The sequence below is a fragment of the Chiloscyllium punctatum genome, chromosome 45, assembly GCF_047496795.1.
Source record: "Chiloscyllium punctatum isolate Juve2018m chromosome 45, sChiPun1.3, whole genome shotgun sequence".
NCBI classification, from domain to species: Eukaryota; Metazoa; Chordata; class Chondrichthyes; order Orectolobiformes; family Hemiscylliidae; genus Chiloscyllium; species Chiloscyllium punctatum.
Window position 1 is genome coordinate 7,061,772 of NC_092783.1, and position 25,664 is coordinate 7,087,435.

At 40.0% G+C, this 25,664-nt stretch overlaps 1 protein-coding gene across 5 annotated transcripts in view; it reads right to left on the bottom strand.

Annotated features, from left to right (window-relative positions):
* Positions 1 to 7,101: 7,101 nt before the first annotated feature.
* The window catches only part of LOC140467141 (troponin T, cardiac muscle-like), a 42,678-nt gene continuing 24,115 nt past the window's right edge, over positions 7,102 to 25,664 (bottom strand). For all 5 annotated transcript variants that reach the window (XM_072563213.1, XM_072563211.1, XM_072563212.1 and 2 more), the window contains 6 exons: positions 16,806 to 16,883; positions 16,604 to 16,717; positions 10,565 to 10,677; positions 10,189 to 10,279; positions 9,163 to 9,203; positions 7,102 to 8,199 (listed from right to left, as the gene is read on the bottom strand). In XM_072563213.1, coding sequence (XP_072419314.1) covers positions 8,157 to 8,199; positions 9,163 to 9,203; positions 10,189 to 10,279; positions 10,565 to 10,677; positions 16,604 to 16,717; positions 16,806 to 16,883 — 480 coding nt within the window. In that variant the 3' untranslated portion in view covers positions 7,102 to 8,156. The remainder of the gene's footprint in view (positions 8,200 to 9,162; positions 9,204 to 10,188; positions 10,280 to 10,564; positions 10,678 to 16,603; positions 16,718 to 16,805; positions 16,884 to 25,664) is intronic.

Below are 25,664 nucleotides of genomic sequence, written 5' to 3' on the forward strand. Positions count from 1 at the left end.
AAAAGATTAAGGGAATGCAGAAGAGCTGTGAGGACAGAACGTATGAAGAACTATGATGAATGACCAAATCATTGAGAATGAGAAGGTGCTCAGGAAATTGAGGAAGGTAAGCAGTAAAGATATCTCCCCAATGGGAAATCTAGCACAGTACTTGGATGAGCAAAAGAGAATGAGGTTTTCCAGTGAGAGGTGAGTGGAACAAGTTAAATTGCTTAAATGGTAAATGTGCTTGAGAATAAAAGCCAGACCAAGGCATGATTTAGAGAAAAGTGCTGCATGATCATTGTGACAGTTTGAGTGAGGCAAGTAAAGAGAGGTATGGCCAGGATGGTGGCTTCAATAAAGGGAGGGTGTCAACAATCCGTAACAAGTTTTCTATCAGTGTCAGGATATTGGTGCAATTGTCTCGAAGTTATTCATGGACTGCAAAGGCTCCTTTTATACAAATGAATAGCCATTTTGGAAGCATGAAGAGAGGAGTGAGGAGAACTAAGCTCGTGACAGATTCAACAAGAAGGATAAATTGGTCAGGGAGTTGATTAGTCCCCAGTTATTGTATTGTTTGGGATGATTGCTGAGTGATTAGGATAGGAGCAGTTGAGATTGGAGAGGCACTGGGTTATTTGATGAGCCCTTAATAGCGTGCTGAGATGGAGAGATTTATTTAAGAGGAAGTTCACTCTACAATTGTGACAGGAAAGCAGGAAGATGAGGAGAATTTAACAGTTAGAGTAGAAGGTTGGGAAAGCAAACGCAAGGGGGAAAGTGTTTTTAAAAAATCTTAATGACAGGAGAAAAAGATCAAGGATGGATAGAGTGAAGAAGAAAAAGGAGGAAAATACTGAAGGGAAAATGGATGTAATGGAATTGGGTTCCAAACTGGCAGTCAAATTGCACACAGGAATGATCAGGGTCTGAAAGTGTTAACTGGAATGCATGTAGATGTTCATCTGCATGTAGGCAATGTAAGAAAGCAACATTGCTGGTGAATGGTTTTGGACACAATAGAATAGCTCAGTTTCTCATTCCCAAAATCTTGCTTGCTACGCTGCATGTTTGCAGCATTTTCTGCTGTTATACACAATCAAGTTTTGCCCTGTTCTTACCTGAACTCCTTCAGGAGGTCAGTAAGCAGTAGAATCACCATCGCTGTCTCAGCACTTCTTCCAATTCATCACAAAGAAGCACGACTTTCACTTATTTAATCAAGAAATATCATTTTCGAATATTTTGCCAGAATGAATGAGGCCACAAACTTGAACGTGCTCATGTGTGTAGTAATTAACACTTGCCAGTGTTATTTATAAGTTTATTATACTTAGGTTTATATTTGGCTTTCCCTGCAGCAAAATATCATTCAGTTGATGTCAACAGGTTCTTGCTTAATTAGGCCCGCCTCCAATCCAGTATCTGTTTCTCCTCAGGTCATAATGACAAAGTCAATTGCTTGTGAAAACATTGTCAGAGACTGTAGCCAAAGGGTGCAACTCGTTAAACATGAATAAATAGTGATCATGAATTCCCAGCAGGGAGGCAATGTTTGAAGGGTAACAGTTCATATATATAAGCCACAGCATGTAACTCTGACTCAAAGCACAAAGGTCAGGGAACTAATCATTGAAGATGTGAAGTCAATTTTGATAATCACTACCATATACTGTTGCAGGTTTAGTTTTCACTGTTCCCTGTGAATTTCCAAGAGATTTTATTTAGAATGGTTTTAAGTAACCAGCAAATCAATTAGTGTTGGGTGGCTAGAGTTGGACATAGGTTCAAATTTCCCAGTCTCCAGACAGTCAGAAATCGGATATACCCTGACTGCTGCATTATGGGAATCCTCAGATGTCTGATACACTATGTAATAATTATCCAGGAATTTTCATGTCCCAAAGGGTAATTACCTTTCATTTGGAACCTTCAAAAAAAGTCCCTAATTCTGAATTGCAGAGAGAAACTTTGGAGGGTTCTAGATTAGTTGGCCAGTAAATGTTAGTAGGACTTCAAACAAATTTGTAAGGAGATCTCAGTTATCTGTAAGAATAATAGGGTGGTTATGGTAGGGGATTTTAACTTTCCAAACATAGACTGGGACTGCCATAGTGTTAAGGGTTTAGATGGAGAGGAATTTGTTAAGAGTGTAAAAGAAAATTTTCTGAGTCAGTATGTGAATGGACCGACAAGAAAAAGTGCAAAACCTTGACCTACTCTTGGGAAATAAGGCAGGGGAGGTGACTGAGGTGTCAGTGGGGGAGCACTGTGGAGCCAGCGACCATAATTCCAGTAGGTTTAAAATCGTGATGGAAAAGGATAGACCAGATCTAACAGTTGAAGTTCTAAATTGGAGGAAGGCCAATTTTGATAGTAATAGGCAAGAATTTTCAAAATCTGATTGGGGGCAGATATTTGCAGGTAAAGGGATGGCTGGAAAATGGGAAGCCTTCAGAAATGAGATAATGAGAATCCAGAGACAGTATATTCCTGTTAGGGTGAAAGGAAAGGCTGGTAGGTGTTGGGAATGCTGGATGACTAGAAAAATTGAGGGTTTGGTTAAGGAAACAAAGGAAGCATATGTCAGGTATAGACAGAAGAAATCAAATAAATCTTTAGAAGAGTATTAAGACAGTAGGAGTATACTTAAGAGGAGGGCAAAAAGGGGATATGAGATAACTTTGGCAAATAGGGTTAAAGAGAATTCAAAGAGTTTTTATGAATACATTAAGGATAAAAAGGTTATTAGGGAGTGAATAGGGCCCCTCAAAGATCAGCAAAGCAACCTTTGTGTGGAGTCGCAGGAGATGGGGGAGATACTAAACAAGTATTTTGCATCAGTGTTTACTGTGGTAAAGGACATGGAAGATATAGAATGTGAGGAAATAGATGTGACATCTTGAAAAAGGTCCATATTATAGAGGAGGAAGTGCTGGATTTTTTGAAATGCATAACAGTGTGGCTGAACAAAGACACCTTGGAGTGCAGGTTCAAGGCTCCTTGAAAGTGGAGTCACAGGTAGATAGGATAGTGAAGGTGGTGTTTGGTATGCATTCCTTTATTGGTCAGAGCTTTGAGTATAGGAGTTGGGAGGCCATGTTGCAGCTCGACAGGATGTTGGTTAGGCTACTTTTGGTATATTGCGTGCAAGTCTGGTCTCCTTCCTATTGGAAGGATATGGTGAAACTTGAAAATGTTCAGAAAACATTTACAAGGATGTTGCCAGGGTTGGAGGATTTGAGCTATAGGGAGAGGCTGAATAAGCTGGGGCTATTTTCCTTGGAGCGTCAAAGGCTGAGGGGTGACCTTATAGAAGTTTATAAAATCATGAGGGGCATGGATAGGATAAACAGATAAAGTCTTTTCCCTGGGGTGAGGGAGTCCAGAACTAGAGGGCATAGGTTTAAGGTGAGAGGGGAAAGATATCAAAGGGACCTAAGAGGTAACCTTTTAACACAGAGGGTGGTGCGTGTCAGAAGAAGTAGTGGAGGCTGGTACAATTGCAACATTTTAAAAAACATCTGGATGGGTATTTGAATAGGAAGCCTTTAGAGGGCTGTGGGCCAAGCTCTGGCAAATGGGACTAGATTAGGTTGGGATATCTGGTTGGCATGGATGAGTTAGACCGAATGGTCTGTTTCCATGCTGTACGTCTCTATGACTCTATGATTTAAATCTGCTCTAACTCCTGGAAATCTGTAAAACAGACTCCCACTTCCAACTCACCACAAGATGGATCTCCAATCATTTACCCAGATTTACCCTCCCCAACCCAAACACCTGATCCAACAACTTGAATACCCACCACTCCTGTAAACTGATCCAGCCCCCTCCAACAAACAGCCTTCCTTCAATACCAGCCTCCTTCTGGCCATATTGCCCATGCCTCCCAACTCTGACACTCTCCTCCCACCTCATAGAGTGATATGCTTCTGTCTATGCCTCATCTCTTCTCAGACAGTGATGCTATTGTTTTCACTTTGCAATACTAATTCACCTCTATTGTAAACAACCTTCCTTCAATAGCTGTTGACCCATTTCATGCAGGACACACATTAGAGGAAACACAATCATCATTCCATTCTGCTTTTCCATGTAACTATCTATGGCCCCTGTAGTTGGGTTTAGTCAGCTTCTCACCTCACCCATTGCCCCATCTATTCTTCATAACAGTCTAAAATACCAGTCTGAATAGATACTGATGGCAACTGGGGATACCTAGAAGCTGACACCTCACTCAACTAGATTATATTTAAGCTATAGTGTATGAAATGTGACCAGAGGAACATTAGACAATGGCTTTGAAATTAGATCTTGAAGATAATTGGAGATTTGGGTCAGCAACAGGATTATAGCCACATAAGAAATTGATATAGACCATTCAGCACCCATAAAGCCTGCTCTGGAATGTAGCAAAATCATGTATGATCTGTCCAAGGTTTCACGGAGTCATACAGCACAGTCCAACTAGTCTCACTTGCCTGCTTCTAGCACGCATCCCTTCTAATCTTTCCTATTGATGTACCTATCCAAATGTCTCTTTAGCGTTGTAATTTCACCCGCATCTATCAGTTCTTCAGGAAGTTCATTTCTCACGCTAACCACTCTTTGTGTAAAACACTTGCCCCCTCATGTCTTTTTTAAAATCTCGCTCCTCTCACCTTAAAACTGTGCCCCTTAATCTTGAAATCCCCCATCCTATGGAAAGGACAAGTCTCATTCTCAAATCCTCTTTGGAATCAGCTCATCACAATCTTCAAATCCCCAAATTTTCAACTATCCATCTACTTTTTAAATGCTTAGTGATCTATCCACAACTCTCCAGGGTATGCTTAATAGACATTTACTGCTTTCTGAGAGAAGAAATTCTTCCAACCCTTTCATCTCAGGAGCCAGCTTCAAGAATATCTTTTGAATGGCCCCCAATGCCAGTATAAACTTCCTTAAATATTTGACCAAAACCATACACAGTATTTCAGATGTAGCCTCACCAACATCCTGTTCCTTTTGTCCTCATTGCTAAATGTCCTTCCACCTATTTTTGTATTGTCAACTAATGTGGATACATTATCTATATTAATAACTTGAAGCAGGCAGTACGTATTGTGTAATTTGAAACTCTGGGACTGATCCTCTTGGTACTCCACTAGTAGTGTTTGATTTCAACTGTTTTAATCAAAGTTTGATTTCTCCTCACAGATGCTGCCAGACCTGCAGAGCTCTTCTGACAAATTCTGTTTTTTCCTCAATTAATGCTAATTCATTGCTACCAATACCATGAGCTCCTATCTTGTGCAATAACCTTTTATGTAACACCTTATCAAATGCCTTCCGGAAATCCAAATATATCTACCGGTTCCCTTTTCTCAATTCTGTTTGTTAGATCCTCAAAGAACTTCAGCAAATTTGTCAAACATAGTTTCCCTTTCAAAAAGTCATGTTGCTTATAATCAATTGTGTTGAGCGTTTTTTAAATATCTTATTTTTTCTTTCCCTTAATAACAAACTCCAGCATTATCCTAGTGGCAAACCAGTTTGGCAGTCTCCTGCTTTTGGTTTCCTTCTCATCTTGAAGAGAAGCATCACATTAAAAGGTTTTCAAATTGTTTGGAATCTTCCCAGAATCCAGTGAGTTCTGGAATATTTTGACTAATGCCTCCTCGATCTCAGTAGCCATTTCCTTTAAATCTCTTGGATGCAGGCCATCAGGTCCTTCAATTTTTCTGACATTAGTCCCATTAATTTTATGAATATTTTGCTCCTCACAATAGAGTCTGTTATAAAATCTTTCTTCCAGGAGCACCTTGCTTCTGTTATCATTGGGATGTTTGTGGCCTCTATTGTGAAGACTAGTGTAATATATTGGTTTAACTATCTGCCATTTCCCTGTTCTCCAATATTAATTGGAAAAGCGCAGCAGGTCAGGTAGCATCCAAGGAACAGGAGAATCGATGTTTCGGGCATGATGCCCGAAACGTCGATTCTCCTGTTCTTTGGATGCTGCCTGACCTACTGCGCTTTTCCAGCAACACATTTTCAGCTCTGATCTCCAGCATCTGCAGTCCTCACTTTCTCCTCCAATATTAATTCCCAACTTGCATCCTCCAAGGGTCACACACTTACTTTAGCAACTCTTTCTCTTACCATACATGAATAGAAGAGAAATAGAGTAGAGGAAGATGGCAGAAATGGTAGTATCTGAGCAGGAATAAAAGTTGATGGTGCATGATGGGATATGGCAGTAAAAGCATCAGGACCAGAAACAATTTATTAACTTACATTAAAATATCTGGTTGTTGTCAGCAGTTTCCTCAATTGCAATCTTGGCGATTACCTTTGTCCCATCACACCCTCCACTTTAATGTGTAATGCGAGCACCACTGTCAACAAAGCTGTGATCTGACTTTTGAAGCCTCTTTTCTGTTTAATAGTTCATTAATAGGACTAATGTCAGAAAAATTGCAAAGACCTGATGGCATGAATCCAAGAGATTTTAAAGAAAATGGCTATTGAGATCAAGGAGGCATTGGTCAACATATTCCAGAGCTCACTGGATTCTGGGAAGATTCTAACCGATTAGAAAACCTTTTAATATGATGCTTCTCTTCAAGATGAAGTAGACCAAAAGCAGAAGACTGCCAGTCTAATCTGTCACAGTGCATGGTGCAGTGCTCATGAGCTGGCAGCCTTCAGTGTGTGATGCAAGAACAAATGTTTCGCACGGTTTATATTTTAACCGAGTTTAGGTTATGAATATGCAGATTTGGAAAAAAAATGTAAAATGTGATTACACATCACAGTAATCTAGTATGCACCACAGGCATTTTGTTTTATTACAAGACCAGTGCATTAAATGCAACTATGTTTGTGGTCTCCTCAGACCTGTACACTAAGTAGTATTTATTAAGTTGTATAAGGAAACAAACTATTTGGAAGTATTGTGTTCCACAGTTGGATATATATTTCTGTTAATACCAGGGATAATTGCATTTTCAGTGGATTTAACTTGACTGGCACATTGATGTATTAAATAGACCTAATCAAACAGGTATTCTGTAAGGAGAAACTTAGTGCATTCAAACTGGGATTTCATGAAAATAAAACAAAGAAATGTTAATAATCAACCATTTCTCTATTGCAGCTTTAATGATACAATAGAAAGGTAATTTAAATATTCTTAAATAGCTATGAACTGAATCTAATAGATAATACTCATATACGGCAAACATCAAAAATTCTATTTCACAGCTAGGATATCAGTAACAAAGTTGCATCATAAATCAGCTCTAGCTCATTTTCGATGACTGTGAGCCAATTAAGAGCATTTGCCATAATTAAAGAAGCCAGAATTGGGCATATTAATAAACACATGCACATAATTCATTTGACTTTGTGCAGATGTTCATCATATTGTGTGATTAACAGTGACTTTTGTTCACGGCAGTTATTTTACACATTAAAACTCAAACAACGGTTTTGGATCGTGAATATTCTTTCGAAATTCAAAATGCTCACTGCTTCGACTGTGCATTGTTATGTCTCCAACATTTGGGATTTTGGTTCAATCCATATGCTAAGTCATTATAAACTAGAATTCAGAGAACGAACAAGGCTCAAATCTTCACTGTCTCTGCAATTGCAGTTTCTTTTCTGGAGAAACATTAGCTCAGAAATAAAATAATTAGGCATTTTCATGAAACATTCTCTACAAATTAGTTGGAAATGTTCAAATGCCTCAAGTCATCTGCTTTATCCACTTGATAGTCGATCAGTAAACAGCCATCCTGAAATAATTTGCCCATCAGCAAATAAAAAAAGCTTAACTGTGGTTTGCAGTGATTTGCTTTCTGTCTTCATTATTATTTAAATAAATGGTCAGATTTCATTCATGACAAAGAAACAACTATTATGCAAAACATTGACTACTTTGAACCACAAAAAAATGAAATACTTAAAATATAACAAGGGTTTTGTCATCATAGAAACTAAAACATTGAATGACATGATAATTACAGTAGTCAAATTAGAATGTTCTTTCAAAGAAACTAAAGGAGAAGAATTAGGACACGATAGGAGTTGACTGAGAGTAGTAGAACAGTTGCAATTGAGATTATGGGATCATTTGACAAATGCTTCTGCCAAATATCAGACGTGATTCCATACTTCCCTCATTTCCAACGACCTGAAACTTTCCCCTTGCCACGCTTTGAGCTAAAAGGGGGAAAAATAGCGACGAGTTATTGCAGTTTTTTTCAACCTCACATTACATAGAATTTGCAAGAAAGAAACAAGTCTTTTAAGCTGATAATTATGCTCCATAATAGTCTCCTCTCACTTGATTCCATCTACTTTATCAGCTTATTTTTCTATTCCTTTGACCTTCATGTATTTGTCCAAGTTCTCCTTAAATGGGTCTTTGCTGTTCAAATCTAGGTATGTGTGTCACAATTAATTATTTAGCAAGAGGTTAAAGTATTACATGTGATGAAAATGGGAAGAATTATAATGAAATAATAATCTAAGAGATTATTTCAGTATGGATTGATTTAAGAAATCAGAATTTATAGAACAAAATCAGATAATAATAGTCTTGGCAATTGTCAATCAATTATTGCTGATTGATGGAGGAGGTAGTGATATTGTCATATTATCACTGGAATAGTAATCCAGAAGCCCAAGAGGACATGAGTTTAAATCCCATCACTGCACTTCGTGGAATTTAAATTCAAATTCAAGTTAACAAGTCAAAAGTGAGTTGAAATAGTTTCCACTTGCCCTGATGAGAGCAGCTCCAATAACATATAGGAAGCTTGACATCATCCAGGAGAAAACAATCCACTTGACTGCGCACACATCTAACACCTTCAACAGTCACCACTTATATCACCGATGCACTGTGTGTACCATCAAGAAGATGCACTACAGCAACTTGCCACAGCTTTTTAGGCCATATCATTCAACCCCACAGCTTACACCATCTCCAAGAACAACACATCATCACCCCTCATTTTCCCTCCACATTACACAATGCCTTAACTTGGAACATTATGATGGAACAGGTTAAAAAAAAACACAGCTTTTACAGAACACTAAACTGTGATTTGTATGGTCCAGTAAGGAGTGGTATTGATCATGCCAACATCATAACTGTGACATTGAGTGTTCAAAACTTACACCTTCTGATGATCATTGACTCGGTTTCGAAGTACATTAATCTGCAAGACAATAAGAAGTTCAAGAAATACTTAAACAGGTCAAATAAGTGAGAAATCCCACGAGTGAGAAAAAACAACTTAGTTCAATGAGTATTGCTGTCCTAATTCCTGAGCATTTTGTTATTTCTAATCATCTCCAATGAACATTAATTGAAATGAAATATATAGCATAGAAAGTATTTTGTCAATGAAATCTACATTCTTCTGTTGTGGTATTTCCACTTAGGTATACTTAAGAGGGTGTATTCACTTAACTCTGAACCACTGTACTTTTTTTTCTAGTTCATTGCTATATTCAATTGAAACACCCAGTATTATGAGTCTTTAGAGATCAGTTCAGGGTTGGGGTAAGGTCTAGTGCTTCAGAACAGCTTAAATATTATAGCTACATAAAGGGAAGGGTCAACTATTTCAATGTTGGGAACAGCGGACCATTACAAGTCAGTGCTAGATTAAAGCCCATTTCCCCCACAGTTACAATTTTTAAGAGTAGATGTGAATACACATAAATATTTTGCCCTTTGAAGTTTTGATTGCAAAAGGCTACTTTCTTAAAAACAAAACAGATTCAGCATCATCCATAGCTATTTTTGACATAATTTCAAGGGTGATCAGTATAATATTATTACTGCTTGACTGTTTTCAGAACCGATTATCATCAAAATGGAGGGTTGTAGGTTCACAGTTTGATTAACATCTCCAAGATTCCTTGCCAGCGGAATAAATAATCTCTATTTCATAATCTTTTCATAGTGCATGTGTTTATATCTCCTCTTACACTTTAAAGATTTTCTGGAGTTAATAGAAAATTCTGGAGTTAAGTCACATTGATGCACAGGATGTAACCGGTTCGCGAAAAAGTGGTTCACTTTCTAGCTTTGGTGCGACACTGTGATGTATTTGTCAAAAAGCAAACTGAATGTACATAGTTGGTTAAAAACATGTAAAATTTCAATCTAGCAAAAATATTCACACTTCTATGTACCTCATATTTCTGTTGTTTCATTTTCTCCTGTAAGTCATATTTTTCTGCTTCCAGTTGGTACAGCCACTTCCACAGTTCCCTGCCTTTCTCCCTGTTCACACAGTAAAATAAACATCGTAGAATGCTTGAAATATTATTCTAATTTTGACTGGAGTTCTTTCTGAAAATTTTAAGTTAGCAATGACATGAAAAGCAGATGAACTCTGTTGTATGTGCCTAAAATGTTATGAATTCCTCTGTTTTCCTATTGGAATCCTGGTGACACTATGAAGCAAAGCAGTGCAAAAAAAGAATAACAATTTAAGACTGCAATATTTCTCAAACAGACTCAAGGAAACAGATGTACAAAGAAATAACAAAGCAAGTTCATCCTTACTTCAGTTCATCTTCATTCAGGTCATCAATATCTAAAGATTTACGTCTCTCTGCCAGGATTTTCTTCTTCTTTTCTCTCTCCGTTTGTCTTTTCCCTCCTCGGCGACTTTCAATCTGATGGAAGGAAAGTGATTATAGAACATAGAATATAGAAGAATACAGCGCAGTACAGGCCCTTCGGCCCTCGATGTTGCACCGATCAAAGCCCACCTAACCTACACTAACCCACTATCCTCCATATACCTATCCAATGCCCGCTTAAATACCCATAAAGAGGGAGAGTCCACCACTGCTACTGGCAGGGCATTCCATGAACTTACGACTCGCTGAGTGAAGAACCTACCCCTAACATCAGTCCTATATCTACCCCCCCTTAATTTAAAGCTATGCCCCCTTGTAATAGCTGACTCCATACGTGGAAAAAGGTTCTCACTGTCAACCCTATCTAACCCTCTAATCATCTTGTACACCTCTATCAAGTCACCCCTAAACCTTCTTTTCTCCAATGAAAACAACCCCAAGTGCCTCAGCCTTTCCTCATAGGATCTTCCTACCATACCAGGCAACATCCTGGTAAACTTCCTCTGCACCCGTTCCAGTGCCTCCACATCCTTCCTATAGTATGGCGACCAAAACTGCACACAATATTCCAGATGCGGCCGCACCAGAGTCTTATACAACTGCAGCATGACCTCAGGACTCCGGAACTCAATTCCTCTACCAATAAAAGCCACTACGCCATATGCCTTCTTCACTGCACTATTTACCTGGGTGGCAACTTTCAGAGATCTGTGTACATGGACACCAAGATCCCTCTGCTCTTCCACACTACCAAGTATCCGACCATTAGCCCAGTACCCCATCTTTTTGTTACTCTTACCAAAGTGAATCACCTCACACTTAGCTACATTGAACTCCATTTGCCACCTTTCTGCCCAGCTCTGCAGCTTCTCTATATCCCGCTGTAACCTGCCACATCCTTCCTCACTGTCTACAACTCCTCCGACTTTCGTATCATCCGCAAACTTGCTCACCCAACCTTCTAACCCTTCCTCCAGGTCATTTATAAAAATGACAAACAGCAATGGTCCCAAAACAGATCCTTGCGGAACACCGCTAGTGACGGCACTCCAAGATGAACCTTTGCCATCAACTACTACCCTCTGTCTTCTTCCAGCCAGCCAATTCCTAATCCAAACCTCCAACTCACCCTCAATGCCATATCTCTGTATTTTCTGCAGTAGCCTACCATGGGGGACCTTATCAAACGCCTTACTAAAATCCATATATACCACATCTACCGCTTTCCCCTCATCGACCTCCTTAGTCACCTTCTCAAAGAATTCAATAAGGTTTGTGAGGCACGACCTGCCCTTCACAAAACCATGCTGACTATCCTTGATCACATTATTCTCATCCAGATGTGCATAAATCCTATCCCTTACAATTCTCTCTAAGGCTTTGCCCACAACAGAAGTGAGACTCACTGGCCTATAGTTACTAGGATTATCCCTACTCCCCTTCTTGAACAAGGGAACCACATTTGCTAGCCTCCAGTCCTCTGGCACTACTCCTGTAGACAAAGAGGACACAAAAATCAAGGCCAATGGCTCTGCAATCTCCTCCCTTGCTTCCCAGAGAATCCTAGGATAAATGCCATCAGGCCCAGGGGACTTATCTATTTTCACCCTTGCCAGAATTTCCAACACCTCTTCTCTACATATCTCAAAGCCATCCATTCTACTTATTCGTGCCTCAGTATTCATATCGACAACAATGTCCTGTTCCTGAGTGAATACTGACGAAAAGTATTCATTCAGTGCCTCCCCAATCTCTTCAGCCTCCACACGCAACCTCCCATTACTATTCTTGATTGGACCTATTCCTACCCTAGTCATTCTTTTATTCCTAACATACCTATAGAAAGCCTTAGGGTTTTCCCTAATCCTACCAACTAAGGACCTTTCATGTCCCCTCCTTGCTGCTCTTAGCTCTCTCTTCAGGTCCTTCCGGGCTACCTTATAACTCTCAATCGCCCCTATTGAACCTTCACGCCTCATCTTTACAAAGGCCGCCCTCTTCCATTTAACAAGGGATTCCAATTCCTTATTAAACCACGGCTCCCTCACATGACCCTTTCCTCCCTGCCTGATAGGTACGTACTTATCAAGGACACTCAATAGTTGCTCCTTGAACAAGTTCCACATATCAATTACGCTCTTGCCTTGGAATCTACTTTTCCAATCCACACATCCTAAGTCATGCCTCACCGCATCATAATTTCCCTGCCCCCAGCTATAACTCTTGCCCTGTAGTACACACTTATCCCTCTCCATCACTAGAGTAAAAATCACCGAATTGTGGTCACTGTCCCCAAAGTGCTCACCTACCTCTAGTTCTAATACCTGGTCTGGTTCGTTACCCAGAACCAAATCCAGTATGGCCTCACCTCTTGTTGGCTTATCTACATATTGTGTCAGGAAACTCTCCTGCACACATTGGACAAACACTGACCCATCTAACGAACTTGAGCTATAGCTTTCCCAATCAATATCAGGAAAGTTAAAGGCCCCCATAACAACCACCCTATTACTGTCACTCTTCTCCTGAATCATCTTCGCAATCCTTTCTTCAACGATTCTAGGACTATTAGGAGGCCTGTAAAAGATTAGTTTGACTTAATCCTATAATTCATTGCTGTTTTAATCAAATTGGAATGTCACTCACAAAATGGCATTCTAGTTTTTCTGAGACTAAGAAAACATTTTCAATTAAAAAGTATTTGTTGGGAGAATAAAATTGAAGGAGTGAAGGACTTTCCAAAAAATAGTTGACTTTTCAACAATTCTGAAGAATTTACCAGTAATTTAGTTTAATGCTTCAACAGACAACTATATGTAAATGACTCATGCTAATAAAATGCATACATACTGTACAAATAATATATTAATAACCTGAATGAGGACTGTGATTGTACAATCACCAAGTTCACAGATTACACAAAAATAAATGGGAAGGCAAGTGTTGAGGATAATGCATGTGTCTGCAGAAGGACTTCGACAGGTTATGTCAGTGGGCAAAGACTTGCCAGATGGAATGCAAGGCTATGCATTTGGCAGGGAGAACAAAGGAACTGAATGTTACTTGAATGGGGAAAGACTATGGAAAACTGCAGCAGACAGTGTTTTGGGGCTCCTCATGCATAAATCACAAAAACCTACCATACAAATTCCAGAGGTAATAGGGAAGGCAAAGAGGGAATAGTCAGAGGGAATCAAGTTTAAAAGTAGAGAGGTTTTCCTAAAACTATATAAGACGCTAGTCAGACCACAGCTGGAATACTGTGAACAGTTTTGGGCCTGTATCTAAGGAAAGTGAGACCAGCCTTGGAGGCGTTCTGGGGAAGATTCACTAAGTTGATCTGAACATGTGTGGTTTTCTTTATATGGAAATGTTAAGTAGGTTGGGGTTGTATTCTCTGGAATTTCAAAGAATGAGAAGCAACCTTGGGAAAAAATTGTTAGGGAGTTTGACAGGATAGATGCTGAGAAGTTGTTGGAGAGTCTAAGACCAGAGGGCATAATTTCAGAGTAAGGGCTCACCCATTTAAGACAGATAAGAGGAGGAATTTCTTCTCTCAAATGGTAGTAAGCCTATGGAATTTTTGACTTCTGAGAACTATAGAGGCTGGGTTAATTCGCAAGTATGTTCAACTCTGAGAAAGATAGATTTTTCATGAGGAAAGGGAACCAAGGGTTATGGAGAAAAAGCAGCAAAGTGGAGTTGAGCTTACTCAGATCAGCCATGATCCAACTCAACTTAATGGTGCAGCAAACTTGATAGACTGAATGGCCTACATCTTATTGTCTGGAATAAAAGTGTTTTATCCTTCATTCTAGTTTGAGATATTGCCCAACTTCTAGTACTTCAAAATTAGTAGTTCTACACAAAAAAATTCAATAAACTTTGGAAATAATCATTGTTAACTTTAAATAAAAGGGCTCGGGCTTTCTCATGGCCAAAGGGTCATTGGATCAGCAAAGTCTGGAGTTGCATATCAGGATCTGACAAAATGCGTGATTCAGCAGACTCCTTTGGAACTGTCTGGAAAATTGAAATGTCTGATAGGCAATTCTTTTGTTTCTGGAACCCTTAAAGTTGGAAACTTAAGAAGATTCTACCTTGACAAATCTTAACAGATACCCACAAAAATCCAGAGAATTAAAATTTCTACTCAAATTCCTGGCTAATTATTAAACTGATTTATCACTGAACCCCACACAGGCCTGACACCACACTTGAGCTAAAAAAAAGATTCTACCCTTTTAACTGTTTACATCTGTCACTGGTCCATGAAGGATCAGCTGGATTCATTCCAACCCCTTTCCCTCTCATACCTCTGATGTTACCTTCAGTGTTCATTGAATGTTAGCATCTGACTTAAGTCCCAAATGAGAAAGGTTTGGGCCTTTTGCTGGCTATCGAGTGCAGAGTGGCATTCTGCTGAGTGGGAATGAATATACCTCGCTCTGCTAATATCTACTCAAAGTTCAGGTCATTTGAAAAATTTCTTACTGTGTCAGAGGTCCAATTTATGGGCCAACTAGACCTCGGAAATGAAGCAGAAAAACAATCTATTGCTTGTGCCTTTGGGTTTTGAAAATTTGAGGTATCAGCTTCATAAGTTAATTCAAAGAGGTGACTGAAGCTGGGAATTGAATATTCACTCTTTAGTCACCATGTCTTAGTAAGAAATATTATATATCATACTTTGATTTCTATTTGTGCTATCAGTTTATCCATCTTAGTACGAATGCCACGTGCTTTCAGATAAAGAGCCTTTAATCTGTTTTGTTTACCAAATCTGACCTTACTTACTGGTGCACTCATCCTTGTACACTATGCCTTCTTGGCACACTCTGGTTATTATCTACTTGTATCAATACTCTGCACTAAAATAAAAGCAAAGTACTGAAATTAAAAAAAAGGAATCATGTTGGACTTAAAAAATAGTAACTTTGTTTCTCTTTTTGCAGACGTTACCAGATCAATTCAGTTTCTCCAGAACTTTCCCTTTTTATTTTGTTAAGTTGCATCACTGCTTTTTCATTTCTCCTCAAGTTTCCAAATCTCTCCTCACAAGACTTCTGCCCCACCGCTTAGGCTGACACCCTTGCCTCCTCTCTCTAACCCTCCTAATTGTCTTGCCAGTGTATTGATTCTTGTGAAGGTCATTCTAATGATACAGCTCCCGTTTTCCCCAGTCCTGGCGCCACAACTCCATAAATCAACACCCAATTCTGCCACACCAATACTCGAGCCACACATTCAACTCTCTAATGTTATTTATCCTGCATCAAATTGCTTGTGATTTAGATAATAATCCAAAGATTACTTTTAATTTAGCCCCCAGCTGCTTAAACAGAAACCGATTATTCTGGATCAGCTTAAATTGAACTAGCTCTGTAGTACAAACTTACTTTCGATTTGCCAAATTCCATTGGAATTAGAGTGTTGAATTTTAATTACTGAACAAATCATTTATGTTAAAGCTGAAATGGAAGACTTAACCAAAGATAGCTTAAATTATGCAACGGTATGTGTAGACAATCTCATAAAGGCAAATGTTTTTAATACAATTTATTTATAGACAATAATAAGAACAACAATACTTGTTCTGACTAACTAAGACATCTTGAAGTAGCAGCTTAAGTAATAGTGGGTGGCACGGTGGCACTGTGGTTAGCACTGCTGTCTCACAGCGCCTGAGTCCTGGGTTCAATTCCCGCCTCAGGTGACTGACTGTGTGGAGTTTGCACGTTCTCCCTGTGTCTGTGGGGTTTCCTCTGGGTGCTCTGGTTTCCTCCCACAGTCCAAAGATGTGCAGGTCAGGTGAATTGGCCATGCTAAATTACCCAAAGTGTTAGGTAAGGGGTAAATGTAGGGGTATGGGTGGGTTGCGCTTTGGCAGGTCAGTATGGACTTGTTGGGCCGAAGGGCCTGTTTCTGTAATGTAATCTAGTGTAGACGTAATAGTTACCTTTTGCATATAACCTCCAAAGTGCATGGACATATTTGACATTGTCTTTTTCTTTTTTGCATCTTCTTCTGCTCTCTTTCTTGATTCTTCCTCTTCTTTCCTGGCTCTTTCCTCCTATCGTAATATAAGTACACAAATATCAAGTCCTTCTGCAGCTCTTAATATATATCCTGAAGATATTTTAATAAAGATCATTGCTTACTGCAATCCTGGATTGTCGCTCTTTCTCTTTCTCAGCCTGAATCCTATGCTGTTCTGCTCTTTCTGCTCGGCGGTTCTCCTGTAGAAATAGAAATTAATTTAATCAGAAAATTTTGGCATGTGAAGTAATAGAAACATGGAATGACTATAGCATAGAAGGAGGCATATGGCCCATTGTGTCTGTGCTAGACCTCTGAAGAAACAACATACCTCGTGCCACTTTCCTGCCTTTACCAATACCCGTATATCTTCCCTCTTTAGATAATGATCCAACATCCTTTTGAAATCCTCAGATGGCTATGCTCACAGCATAGTCTCAGGCAGTACTTTGTTTATCGCTCCCAATCAGACATTGTGTGAAAAAACATTTTTCACACCTTATTTGTTTATTTGTATAAAGCTTTCCTTCTGGTTTTAATTCCTTCCACAAATGGGAACAGTTTCTAATTATCTATTCTGTCCAGACACCTCATGATTTTGAATATCTCTATCAAATTTCCTCTCTAAGGAAATACAACCAATTCTCTTTTTTTTTACCGAATTATATTTCTCATCCTTGTAACAATTCTTATGAACCTGTTCTACAATCTCTCCAATACTTTTGCATCCCTGAACTAGATCATTAATATAAATCACAATAGCAAGATTCCAAATGTTACAAAATATTTCTCCCGTCCAAAACAAAATGACCATTCACCACTGCTCTCAGTTTCCTGTCACTCAGATAGTTTAATATCTCTGTTGTTGTTATCACTTTTGTTGAATTAATTCTAACTTTGCTTAGCAGTGTGTGCACTTTATTAAGTAGCATAAATCCGTGTCCAAACACAAATCATATTATCCTCAACAACCCTCCCTATTACCACAAAAAAAGTCACTCCAGCAAGTTAGGCATTAATCCAAGCTGGCTATTCTTAATCAACCAGTATTAAACCCAGTTACTATTAACTGTTCTGATTTATTGTTTCCAAAAGCTTCCCTACTATTGAAGTTAAACTGACTGGCCTATCCTGCTGGTCTTATCTTTCCCCTGTTTTTAAAGATTGGTGTAACATTTGCAAATCTTTAGTCCACTGATGTCACACTAGTTGAAGGAAGTTTGAAAAACAATGGCCAGTGTCTCCACAATTTCCACTCTCACTTTCTCAGTATCCTTGCATGAATCATATTCAGTCCTGGTGTCTTGGCAACTTTATACAGACAAGAGTCTGAAGGGCTTTTGCCCGAAACGTCGATTCTCCTGCTTCTCGGATGCTGCCTGACCTGCTGTACTTTTCCAGCACCACACACTCGACTCTAATCTTCAGCATCTGCAGTCCTCATTTTTGTCAACTTAATATGGACAGCCTATCCAAAGCATCCCCTTTATCAATTTAAAATCCTTTAAATGTCTGAACTATTTTCTCTTTCACCATGACTTGGCCGGTGTCTTCACAGGTGTTTCAAGGTTGCAGGAGTGTACCGGCAAGCAGGAAGGTCGTTTGTAATGTGTCTACCTCAATGTCAGGAGCATTCGGATTAAGGAAGGTGAACTTGCAGCATGGATTGGTACCTGGGACTTCAATGTTGTGGTCATTTGGGAGACGTGGATAAAACAGGGACAGGAATAGTTGTTGAGGTTCCAGGGTTTAGATGTTTCATCTTTACATAAGCCTCCTTCTTCCTCTTGACAAGTGATTCAACTTCTTTAGTAAACCATGGCTCCCTTGCTCGACCACTTTCTCCCTGCCTGACAGGTACATACTTACCAAGGACAAGCAGTAGCTGTTCCTTGAACACGGTCCACAGGGAAGGTGGTAAAAAGGGAAAGGGGTGTCATTGTTAGTCAAGGACGGTATTATGGTGGCAGAAAGGACGTTTGATGAGGACTTTGTCTACTGAGTTAGTATGGGCTGAGGTTAGAAACAGGAAAGGAGAGGTCACCATGTTGGGAATTTTCTATGGGCCTCGAAATAATTCCAGAGATGCAGAGGAAAGGATTGCAAAGATGATTCTGCATAGGAGCAAATGTAACAACGTAGTTATTATGGGGGTCTTTAACTTTCCAAGTATTGATTGGAAATGCTATAGTTTGAGTACTTTAGAATGGGTCAGTTTTTGTCCAATGTGTGCAGGAGGGTTTCCTGGCACAGTATGTAGGTAGGCCAACAAGTGGCGAGGCCACTTTGGATTTGGTACTTGGTAGAAATGGAGGTGTTAGATATGGAGGTAGGTGAGCACTTTGGTGATAGTGACCACAATTCGGTTACGTCTACATTAGCGATGGAAAGGGATAGGTATATACCACAGGGCAAGAGTTATAGCTGAGGGAAAGGCAATTATGATGCAATTAGGCAAGATTTAGGATGCATAGGATGGGGGAAGGACACTGCAGGGGATGGGCACAATTGAAATATGGAGCGTGTTCAAGGAACAGCTACTGCTTGTCCTTGATAAGTATGTATCTGTCAGGCAGGGAAGAAGTAGTCGAGCAAGGGAGCCATGGTTTACTAAAAAAGTTGAATAACTTGTCAAGAGGAAGAAGGAGGCTTATGTAAAGATGAGAAGTGAAGGCTCAGTTCAAGTGTTTGAGAGTTACAAGTTAGCCAGGAAGGGCCTAAAGAGAGAGCTAAGAAGAGCCAGGAGGAGACATGAGAAATCTTTGGCAGGTAGGATTAAGGAAACCCAAAAGCTTTCCATAGGTATGTCAGGAATAAAAGAGAGACTAAAATAAGGTTAGGGCCAATCAAGGATAGTAGTGGAAAGTTGTGTGTAAAGTCCAAGGAGATAGGAGAGGCACTAAATTAGTATTTTTTGTCAGTATTCACACAGGAAAAAGACAATGTTGTTTAGGAGAATACTGAAATACAGGCTAATAGATTGGATGGGATTGAGATTCATAAGGAGGAGGTGTTAGTAATTCAGGAAAGTGTGAAAATACATAAGTCCCCTGGGTCGGATGAGATTTTTCCTAGGATTCTCTGGGAAGCTAGGGAGGAGATTGCAGAGCCTTTGGGTTTGATCTTTATGTCATTATTGTCTACAGGAACAGTGCGAGAAAACTGGAGGATAGCAAATGTCCCCTTGTTCAAGGAGGGGAGTAGAGACAATGTTGACAATTATAGACCAGTGAGCCTTACTTTGATTGTGGGAAAAGTGTTGGAAAAGATTATAAGGAGTAGGATTTATAATAATCTAGAAAGGAATAATTTGATTAGGGATAATCAACCCAGTTTTGTGAAATGTAAGTCATGCCTCACAAACCTTATTGAGTTCTTTGAGAAGGTGACCAAACAGATGGATGAGGGCAAATTGGTTAATGTGGTGTATATGGATTTCAGTAAAGCATTTGATAAGCTTCCCCACAGAAGGCTGTTGCAGAAAATACAGAGGCATTGAATTGAGGGTGATTTAGCAGTTTGGATCAGAAATTGGCTAGTTGAAAGAAGGCAGAGTGGTGGTTGATGGGAAATGTTCATCCACGAGTTCAGTTACTAGGGGTGTACTAGGATCTTTTTTGGGGCCACTGCTATTTGTCATTTTTATAAATGACCTGGATGAGAGCATAGAAAGATGGATTAGTAAATTTGCAGATGACACTAAGGTTGGTGGAGTTATGGACAGTGCGGAAAGATGTTTCAGGTTACATAGAGTCATAGATAAGCTGCAGAGCTGGGCTGAGAAGTGGCAAATGGAGTTTAATGCAGAGAAATGTGAGGTGATTCCCTTTGGAAGGAGTAACAGGAATACAAAGTACTGGGCTATTGGTAAGATTCTTGGTAGTGTGATGAGTAGAGAGATCTTGGTGTCCATGTGCGTAGATCACTGAAAGTTGCCACCCAGGTTGATAGGGTTATTTAGAAGACATATGGTGCGTTAGCTTTTATTAGTAGAGGGATTGAGTTTCTGAACCATGAGATCATGCTGCAGCTGTACAAAACTCTGGTGCGGCCGCACTTGGAGTATTATGTACTGTTCTGATCACTGCATGAGAGGAAGGATGTAGAAGCATTGGAAAGGGTGCAGAGGAGATTTACTGGGATGTTGCCTGCTATGGAGGGAAGGTCTTATGTGGAAAGGCTGAGGGACTTGAGGCTGTTTTCACTGGAGAGAAGGTTGAGAAGTGACTTAGTTGAGACAACTAAGATGATCAGGTGATTAGATAGGGTGGACAGTGAGAGCCTTTTTCCTCAGATGGTGATGACTTACATAAGGGGTCATAGTTTTAAATTGAGGGGTGATAGATATAGGACAGATGTTAGAGATAGTTTCTTTACTCAGAGAGTAGTAGCTACGTGGAATGCACTGCCTGCAACAGTAGTAGATTCACCAACTTTAAGGGCATTTAAATGGTTATTGGATAGGCATATAGATGATAACGGAATAATGTAGGATAGATGGGAATCAGATTGGTTTCACAGGTTGGCACAACATCGAGGGCCAAAGAGCCTGTACTGCGCTGAAATGTTCTATGCTCTCTGTTCTTAAGGAAGGCGGATGCCGAATATTCACTTACTCCTTTGTTGTGTGCAAATCTTATTTTTTGTCCCTAATCACCCCATTCCACCTTTTGCCACCTTATTATTTCCTTATATGTTAGCATTAGTGTCTTCTAATACTTTTTGTCCTTAATACTCCTCTTAGCCCAGTCTATATCAGGATAATACATTCTCCATGATGACTACACTACAATTTTTACACTTCCATGCAAGTTTCTTGTAAATTTGTTCCTCTTCATCATTCCCACTTGAATATACTGAGACTTTTTGCATTCCTCAGGTCTGGTCAAACAGATTTGTCCTTAACAATCTGGAATATCCTCTCTTTCCAGCACTGCGATCTTCTCTTTATGCATGCCTGCCATCCCTTCGCCTTACCTGAATACCAGTCCTGACTTTCTTTGACTCAGGTCTTTGTTAATCCCAAAACATATTTCCAAATAGCTGTCTGAAATTTGCCAGTCTTATTTACATGTTCCACAGAATAGCATATTAGGGCTTTATAACTTATATATTTTTGAACATTTTTATTTAAACTGAATCCACCTAATACTGTACTATTTCCTACTGCAGCACTATCTGTATCACCTGATACCCTTTGCACATTTTTACTTCCTGATGAAGGGCTTATGCCCGAAACGTTGACTCTCCTGCTCCTTGGATGCTGTCTGACCTGCTGTGCTTTTCCAGCAACACACTCTCGATCTCTCCAGCAACTGCAGTCCTCACTTTCTCCACATTTTTATTTCTCTCTAACACTACCTCCTGATCCCTGCACAGTTTTCCAGTTAGTTTAAAACTTCCAAAAAGTACAAGCAGGTCACCCCTGCAAGGAAATGGGCAACATGGTGGCTCAGTGGTTAGCACTGCTGTCTCACAGCGTCAGGGACCCAAGTTCTACTCCAGCCTCGGGTAACTATCTGTGTGGAGGTTGCACGTTCTCCCCCTGTCTGTGTGGGTTTGCTTCAGTTTCCTCCCACAAAAATGTGCAGCTTAGGTGAATAGGCCATGCTAAATTGCCCATAATATTTCGCTATATGTAGGTTAGGTGCATCAGTCAGGGGTAAATATAGGATAATTGGGTGGGTTACCCTTTGGAGGATCGGTGTGGATTTATTATTTCCACACTATATTCTATATTTTTTTTAAAATTGGCTCCGGCTCTGTAAGGTGTGACCCATCTGTCATGTGCTGTATCCCCAGAACTGAACTGACCTCAACGTCCCAAGGAATTAAATCCCTGAGTCTTGTTCATCCATCCAACCATCTGCTATATCTTTCTTTTGCCACATTCACTTGCATGTGGCACTGAGTGTAATCTGCAGATTACAACTTTTGAGGTTCTACTTGCTAGTTCACTTCCTCGCTCCCTGAATTCCAACTGCAGTACTACATCCCTCTTTCCATCTATGTCATTTGTACTGATGTGGATGATGGCCACTGGAAGTTGACCTTTTCCTGTCATGTTCTGCAGCCATTCATTGACATTCTTGAATCTGGAAACTGGGGGGTCAATGAATCATTCTAGATTCACATCCACAGCTGCTAAACACCTCTCCATTCCCCGAACAATGGAGTCACCTATAATGCTTGGTCTTTTAGTCCTCTTCACAGTACTCTATAAAGCTGAACGAACCATGGCACTAAGGACTTAGCTCAGGCTGAACTCACATGTGCTTACCTCTAACAGCTAATGATTGGGTCAGCATGCTGTGTGCCACCCTCCTTTCAATACTAGACCCAAGGGCTTATTTGACTTACAGTGGTAGAGGATAGATCAATAATGGATCTTAATGAGGCAAAAGATGTTATTCAGTCTTGGCTATAATGTCTAACCATAGAACAATGACACATCTGGCTCAACTGGGGTCAAGAAGTAGATTTTTCCCTGCCTAATACTGTATGGCATCAATAGATCAGGTAGATCTTAGTGCTGAGAAATAACTGCACAGAGACTGGTAGATCAGGTAGATCTTAGTGCTGAGAAATAACTGCACAGAGACTGGTAGATCAGGTAGATCTTAGTGCTGTGAAATAACTGCACAGAGACTGGTAGATCAGGTAGATCTTAGTGCTGAGAAATAACTGCACAGAGACTGGTAGATCAGGTAGATCTTAGTGCTGAGAAATAACTGCACAGAGACTGGTAGATCAGGTAGATCTTAGTGCTGAGAAATAACTGCACAGAGACTGGTAGATCAGGTAGATCTTAGTGCTGAGAAATAACTGCACAGAGACTGGTAGATCAGGTAGATCTTAGTGCTGAGAAATAACTGCACAGAGACTGGTAGATCAGGTAGGTCTTAGTGCTGAGAAATAACTGCACAGAGACTGGTAGATCAGGTAGATCTTAGTGCTGTGAAATAACTGCACAGAGACTGGTAGATCAGGTAGATCTTAGTGCTGTGAAATAACTGCACAGAGACTGGTAGATCAGGTAGATCTTAGTGCTGTGAAATAACTGCACAGAGACTGGTAGATCAGGTAGGTCTTAGTGCTGAGAAATAACTGCACAGAGACTGGTAGATCAGGTAGATCTTAGTGCTGTGAAATAACTGCACAGAGACTGGTAGATCAGGTAGATCTTAGTGCTGTGAAATAACTGCACAGAGACTGGTAGATCAGGTAGATCTTCGTGCTGTGAAATAACTGCACAGAGACTGGTAGATCAGGTAGGTCTTAGTGCTGAGAAATAACTGCAAGAGACTGGTAGATCAGGTAGATCTTAGTGCTGTGAAATAACTGCACAGAGACTGGTAGATCAGGTAGGTCTTAGTGCTGTGAAATAACTGCACAGAGACTGGTAGATCAGGTAGGTCTTAGTGCTGTGAAATAACTGCACAGAGACTGGTAGATCAGGTAGGTCTTAGTGCTGTGAAATAACTGCACAGAGACTGGTAGATCAGGTAGGTCTTAGTGCTGTGAAATAACTGCACAGAGACTGGTAGATCAGGTAGATCTTAGTGCTGTGAAATAACTGCACAGAGACTGGTAGATCAGGTAGGTCTTAGTGCTGTGAAATAACTGCACAGAGACTGGTAGATCAGGTAGATCTTAGTGTTGTGAAATAACTGCACAGAGACTGGTAGATCAGGTAGGTCTTAGTGCTGTGAAATAACTGCACAGAGACTGGTAGATCAGGTAGGTCTTAGTGCTGTGAAATAACTGCACAGAGACTGGTAGATCAGGTAGATCTTCGTGCTGTGAAATAACTGCACAGAGACTGGTAGATCAGGTAGATCTTAGTGCTGTGAAATAACTGCACAGAGACTGGTAGATCAGGTAGGTCTTAGTGCTGTGAAATAACTGCACAGAGACTGGTAGCCAGTCATCAAGTCACTCTCTATTTAAATCTGTGCAATATGTGGGCTCGCAGCAGCCAGTTCAAAGCCAGTCCTTAGACTGAGGAGACCTTCTGAACCTCCTGTATATATCTGATTGGCGGTCAACAACCACAATCAGGGATCTCAGTCACTGAGCTCCACCTGACCCTTTTACCAATCACTACACGCTGTCTCTAATATTAATTCTTTCAGAACTACTACCTAATGCAATGTGTCAGATGAGCCATTACTTTCATAGGTATTCAAAATTGAACACTGTTCGGAAAATGGGGTGCAAGTGGAAGGCTCCTACACGACCTGCTCATTTCTCAATGATCTCCTGGTATTCATTCATTCCCTCTCTTCCTACAAACTCTTAAACTGCAGGGTGAGCACATCAATAAAATGTGCTGTGAACAAAATTCTCAACCTTGCCGATGTATTGTAGTGATACCAGATGTCACTCAAGCTCCAAAAATCAACTAGAAATTCTATAACAACAAAAACTATAATTTCAAATAATCATTTTAAATATTTAGTTACCAGGAAAAAAATGTGGGTTGGTGGCAAATTTGAAGAAGTTTGGACAATGAGATTTCTTTTGGATTCTTCTTGCAAAGACCTAAGATGATATTTCAGGCTTTACTCCATTAACCTCACACAACAATTGAGAGAGGAACAACAATCAAGAGAGGGATCCCTATTTAGCAACTGTAGACATCATCAGCCTTTGGTTGGTTTCTGCACTGCTGGTTAATTTTTCACATGAATTCAGGAGGTGTGAATTGTTGAATTGGAGTCCAAAGTAGTCCAGACTAATCTCAGGGCCTGTAGTTTAGAGACATATAGTTGAATGTTTTCTAGTAATCATCTTTGCAAAGGTGAATGAGAAGGCACTGGTTTTTTATTTAAAAGGATCTCTTCTCACTTCGCTTTCTCCTTTAATGGTGGCTAATTTGCCCCAGGCACCCTAAGTTGTTATCTATCTAGGAGGTAAAAACAATGACTACAGATGCTGGAAAGCAAATACTGGATTAGTGGTGCTGGAAGAGCACAGCA